General features: G+C 56.4%; 5 protein-coding genes across 6 annotated transcripts; 1 reads left to right on the top strand and 4 right to left on the bottom strand.

Moving 5' to 3' along the window:
* KVP18_002064 (uncharacterized protein) lies at positions 1-1807 on the bottom strand (the record flags this gene model as incomplete). 2 transcript variants are annotated; one of them, XM_067952675.1, is made up of 1 exon in its annotated part: positions 1-1705. In XM_067952675.1, a coding segment is annotated over one exon (1705 nt), but the record flags the coding sequence as incomplete, so codon positions are not given. The 2 variants fall into 2 exon arrangements, with proteins under 2 accessions (XP_067812191.1, XP_067812192.1); XM_067952676.1 differs by having other exon boundaries at positions 22-1807.
* A 12-nt stretch (positions 1808-1819) lies between these two features.
* KVP18_002063 (uncharacterized protein) lies at positions 1820-3412 on the bottom strand (the record flags this gene model as incomplete). The annotated part of the gene is made up of 1 exon (XM_067952674.1): positions 1820-3412. One exon carries the CDS (start codon positions 3410-3412, stop codon positions 1820-1822), a length of 1593 nt encoding a protein of 530 aa, XP_067812190.1.
* Positions 3413-3453: 41 nt separating this feature from the next.
* KVP18_002061 (uncharacterized protein) lies at positions 3454-3651 on the bottom strand (the record flags this gene model as incomplete). Its single annotated transcript, XM_067952672.1, has 1 exon — positions 3454-3651. One exon carries the CDS (start codon positions 3649-3651, stop codon positions 3454-3456), a length of 198 nt encoding a protein of 65 aa, XP_067812188.1.
* A 33-nt stretch (positions 3652-3684) lies between these two features.
* On the bottom strand, positions 3685-4509 carry KVP18_002062 (uncharacterized protein; the record flags this gene model as incomplete). The annotated part of the gene is made up of 1 exon (XM_067952673.1): positions 3685-4509. One exon carries the CDS (start codon positions 4507-4509, stop codon positions 3685-3687), a length of 825 nt encoding a protein of 274 aa, XP_067812189.1.
* Positions 4510-4699: 190 nt separating this feature from the next.
* On the top strand, positions 4700-5210 carry KVP18_005157 (uncharacterized protein; the record flags this gene model as incomplete). The annotated part of the gene is made up of 3 exons (XM_067949533.1): positions 4700-4702; positions 4740-4927; positions 4957-5210. Coding segments are annotated over 3 exons (445 nt in total), but the record flags the coding sequence as incomplete, so codon positions are not given.

The following is a 5210-nucleotide window of genomic DNA, read 5'->3' as shown; positions in this document are numbered from 1 at the left end:
GCGAGTGGATCTCCCATTCACGATTGAGGATCTTAAACACCACGTCCTCGTAGGGAGGACCGCCAACGAAACGGATGTGCACCGTCTCCGCCTCATCCGACGGCTCCAAAACCCATTGTGGGGTGGAAGTAGGGTCCACTAAGTCGGGAAAGAATAGTGTGAACTTGTAGCCCTGCACCACCTTGGGAGGTGGGTTATCTCGGTCGTAGTGCGTCTGGTTGTAGCGGTTCCACTCAAATCCCGTGCGGACTCGGTTGAAATAGCGAGGCCGTCGAGGACGGTACTTTTCTTCCCAGTCGTGGTTCTGCATGGTGAAGATCTCGCTGGCCTCCATGACCTGCTCGTCGGCGCTCATACGGGCGCGCTCCCGCTGTATAAAGCGGTCGAAGATCTCCGATCGCTGGTCTGCCACCTCGATGTCCCACTCCACGCCGACTCGAGCGCCATCACGGATGGCCTGCTGGTTCAGTCGATCAACTTCTTGCTCCCTACGCAGCTGAACGCGCCGCGCCTCAGCCTTCGCCTTGCCGCGAGCCAAGGCGGCCTGCATGTTGCGCTTGCGGCGAGCTACCGCCTCTTCCTCCGTAAGCATCCGGCTCATTACTTGCATTGTCACGTCCCTTATGCTCGTAAGTCTGGGCGAGTACGGACCCGGCCCATCGGTCGTCTTGCTTCTGACTGCTGGCTCTGGCATTGAGGCATCCCCCACTGTGATCGGACCCAAGTCCACGCACTTGGCAACCGTGGATATTGGTGGCGGGCGCTCACGCGACGATAACCCAGCCGCAGCGGTTCTCTTCAGAAGACTGCAAGTCCAAGGGAGGTCCTCCTCGTCGACCAGCAGCTTTGGGCATGGCAGAGCCAACCCTGAGATAGGGACCAGTCGAGGACTGAGTGATCCATTCCAGTTATAAGGATTGAATAGCGGCAGACCGAGCCCGAACGGTGATAGGGGGTCCACTTCATCGAGATTGACTCCCTCCAGATCCATATTCGTGGTCTCGTGCATCTCTCGCCGCTCTCGAAGCTGCCTTGCCTGTTCCTCTTGCATCTCGCGTTGCCGCTCTTCCAGTTGAGCCTTGAGCAGGCTGCGCGCGTGCGTAAGCACTCCGTTGACCACTCTCTCGGCCTCCAGTCTCGGCAGATTGTCTGCGATTGCTTCCCAGTAGGCGGGGTCTGAGTTCGGATCTCGGAGCTTCTCTTTTACCTCGGCTTTTATTGTTTGCAGTTCTGCTTCTGACGCGGCTTGTAAAAACGACACGATATCGGCTTCGATTCGTGATGGAAGGCGTGCCCTGATAACGCCGCTCACCTCCCCCTCGGCCAGGCAAGCGCTGGCCAGCGCGGCTGCGGCCTCCCAATACTGCACCTGCGCCTCTAGGTTGTGCGGGTCTGTCTTCCACTCCAGCCGCTTAAACACCTCGACTGCGTGCGTGTCCGAGCTCTCAAGTCGCGACACCAGATTGTGGTCTCGTAGCGTGCCCCTTTGCTCTCGCACAGAGAGAGCCAGGTGATGACATATTTCCTCATAGGTCTGCCGCCGGTCATCCGGTCCCATAGCTTGAAGCGTCTCCGGCAGCGACCTATCCAGTAGCGTCAGCGAGTCAAAACGCTCGCCCTGCGTGAGTCTGAAGGCCTTCGCAAGGAAGTCAACAGGCTTTTCACGCCCTTCGCGTATCCTTTTGACGGTGCGACACGCGGCCATAATTTCAACAAACGTCTGTTCCTTGTCCTCATAGGGTTCCTCATCCCTCGCTCTCTTTCCCTGTGAACGCTTTGGTGACGTTCCCTCTCGTTTTCGATGCATTAATATCGATTTTCAAATGAAGTCCACTCGCGCTGCGGCGGAGCGCAGGTCTGGACACACAAAATGTGGCCCGTTAGCCACCATAGAGCGTACTTGAGCTTCAAAACGTGGGTCCGCACAGCTGGCAACCACGTGAGGGTGAAGACGGAGCAGCGTTTGTAGTAGCGCGTACCGGGCAGACGCTACACTGTAGGGGTGCGGGAGCAGGAGCAGCAGTCGATGGGGCTCCGACATCACGAGTTTTTGGGCGCAGCCCCCGAAGCACATGAGGGCGTGCATCGTCTGAAACGCCACTTGACGCACGTCATCAAATGGCTTCGCGACCAGCAGCGTCAGGATTCGCATCGCGAGTCCGTCGCTGGCGAGGTTCATCAGACGTGTGGATCGATCTTCTGGGGCAATCACAGAGACTGGGGCCCTCTCGGCTCCGCAGATTAAGCGCCAGGCGTACAGACAGGACAGCAGCACCAACTTGTTGCTCGACTCTACACCCTGCAGCGTCTCCTGGAAGGCTGTAGCGATGGTACGATCGAAAAATGCCGACCCCAACGGGTTGAAATCCACGCACACGTACCCGACGCACTCGTGGTACAAGCACTTCCTGTCCACGTCAGGCCAGTCACGAGCCCTCTTGAGAGCTCGAGCCACCGCCTTGAGCTCCTCAGAGGAGCCCGATATGACTTGCTTGGGAACGGGGTGATCTCGAGAGAACCCCAGCCAGAGGCAGCAGAGCCTGAGTAACGGCGCAAAGATGGAATCCACAACAATGCTGTCATCCTGTGGCAGGGTTTGCAGAAATCCAGCAGCCTCCATGAATGTCACATCATCTGACGCGAAGTAGCCCGCCAGTTCCACCCGACAGCACTCGTGCAGCATATCAATGAGCACCATAACCCCCAGAGGGTCGGCAACGTTGGCATGGATGAGCGACCAGTAACGAGTCTTCAGCAGCTGTGGGTAGTGCTCCGCCAGCAGAATGCACCCCTGAGGATGGTATGAGACGAGACCACACACGCATTTACAGTACCCCAAGAACGATTCGAGATCGCTGGACCCGCCTTCCTTGAAGGTCTGGCTAGTCAAGAGCTTCTCGAGGACGGTGGCGTCGGCGTCCTTCAGCGTCTCCACGGCGCAGTCCTCCTGCGTCATCAAGGTTAACAGGAGCTCCAGCACGACGTGGCTCGGCTCCGAGGCTGCACGAACCCACTCAGCCAGAGGCAGAGTAAAATTTTCAGCGACGATTTTCCTAAGATGCCCTGTAGAGGCGGCTTTCCTCACGAATTCCAGGCCTTGGGGCATCGGACTGCCCGCCGACAAGGCCCTTAGGTCAGTCATAAGCACCTCGTCTCGGGCCTCCGCCACAGAGAAAACTCCCTTTGTGGCTTGTAGAAGAGTTTCCGGCTCAAGCTCCAGTCGCGAGAGCACAGGCCTGCCCTCGTCGGTTAACAACCATACAAGGCCGGCCGCAGTTACATAAGGCCGCAGCTCGGCGTAAGTCTTCGAGTTCACAGGCCCAAGAGCGAACTTTGCCACTGCCAAACCCACCTCAGGAGCGCTTGCCTTGGAGCTAGCCACGGCAGCTAGGGAGTCGCCCAAGTCATACATTGTATAAATTCCCTTAATGTTCCTTGCTGTACGTGCTGACATCACACACGAGCGTCGTATTGCACCTCATCATAGATCTTCTTCTGCCATTGCAGGATGTTCTTGAGGATTCGGTTTGTTCTTTTGGTTTCGTTAATCAAGTCCTGAAGGGAATCGGTCAGCGGTGTCGTAGTCGTGGTCGTCTTGTGATGGAAGTTCGCCGACACTGCAGCTAGCAAAAAACCGTGAAACAGCCGCATTCTCATATCATCACAAATCCTAGAACACGCATGTTACGCGACCAGAGCTTGGAGCACATTGTCACGCTGGTCATTGCTGATGGCCGAGTCATCAGTGAACACAGCTCCAGCGTGTTTCTCGGACGCCAATGTCTTCAATAGGTCGATGTACTGAGTGAGAAGGACCAACTCCTTTGCCGAGTCCTTGTTGCAGGCGGTGCCCTCAATTAGCTGTTGCATCGAGCTGATCAGACCGTTCACAATAGCCTTTCTCTGCATGGCAGTGCCAACGCCTGATAGGTACAAGCTCTCAGACTCCCCCTCCGCCTCCTTCACAGTAGTGAACTTGTTCATTCCCGCCACCTCCTTGGCGGCCACACGGCGTCGGCGGGTAGCTTCTACGTTGTTCATGGCTGCGGCGACGGTAGTATTCACCTTGATGTCTGTGACCAGTGAGTTGTTTATGTTCCATCCATACGCCTTCAGCTCGCTGAGTGAGTCGAAAACAGCTCTCTCTAGCGCGTCCTGCTCCACAAAAATCCTCTCCAGACTCAAGGCAGGCACAATGGACCTGATTGTGTCGTTGGTGTACCTCTCAATGAGCTGCTTCACGTCCTGCACCTTGTAGAACGCCTCTGGAATTCTGTCGTCCACTACTTGATACTGCACTGAAGTCTCGATGACCAGGAAAACGTTGTCCTTGCATTTGGTCTCTGTCAGGACTTTCAACAGCAACTGCCGAGTGGACACACGAACCCGCACACGGTGCACGCACGGAATGCCCACGCATCTTAACCCCGGCTGTAGCTGCCTGGTGAACCGGCCGAACCGCTCCACAAGCGCCCGAGAGTCCTCATGCACACTGGTGATGCAACCCATTGCAAATCTGTCACGCGCCTACACCAAAACCATCAATGACAGTCCGCCGACACGCTGGTCAGGTAGCTGTTGCCTACTGGTGTACTTTCCGCCTGCGCTGGGGATGCTGTCCCAGACTGCTGTTTGACGTGGCCTATGATTCCTGTGGTTCTGATTTCCCCCCTGAAACCGCAATTTAGCTCTGAGCGCGATGGTAAGGGTTTCCTTTCTGACTGTCTTATGTATTCCAGAGCATATTCGACTACAATGGCAGCTGTGTGGTGGCGATGGCCGGGGAGAACTGCGTCGCAATCGCATCTGACACTCGGCTGGGAAGTAACCAGCTGCAGACCGTGACGGGTAGCTTCCCTAAATGCTTCCGGATGGGCTCCAAAAGCTTCGTCGGACTGACAGGGCTGGCTACTGACATTCAAACAGTGTAGGATACACGGGGTTTGACTTATGCAGGCACGAGACGCTCAAGTTCAAGAAGAACCTTTTCGAGCTGCGACAGGAACGTGAAATGAGTCCACACGCGTTGGCTAGCCAGATCTCATCGCTGCTATACGGTCGCAGGTTCGGACCGTACTTCGTGGGCCCCGTGGTGGCCGGACTGAATGAGTCGAATGAACCGTATCTGGCGGCCTTCGACTTGCTGGGTGCTGGATGCATGGCCAAGGACTTCGTCGTTAACGGCACCACCAGCGAACAGCTCTATGGTT

This window comes from the organism of the source record quoted next (genome assembly GCF_019968955.1).
Source record: "MAG: Porospora cf. gigantea A chromosome Unknown PgA_NODE_1647_length_5210_cov_372.751, whole genome shotgun sequence".
In the NCBI taxonomy this organism is placed as follows: domain Eukaryota; phylum Apicomplexa; class Conoidasida; order Eugregarinorida; family Porosporidae; genus Porospora; species Porospora cf. gigantea A.
This window is presented reverse-complemented; position numbering and strand designations above follow the sequence as displayed.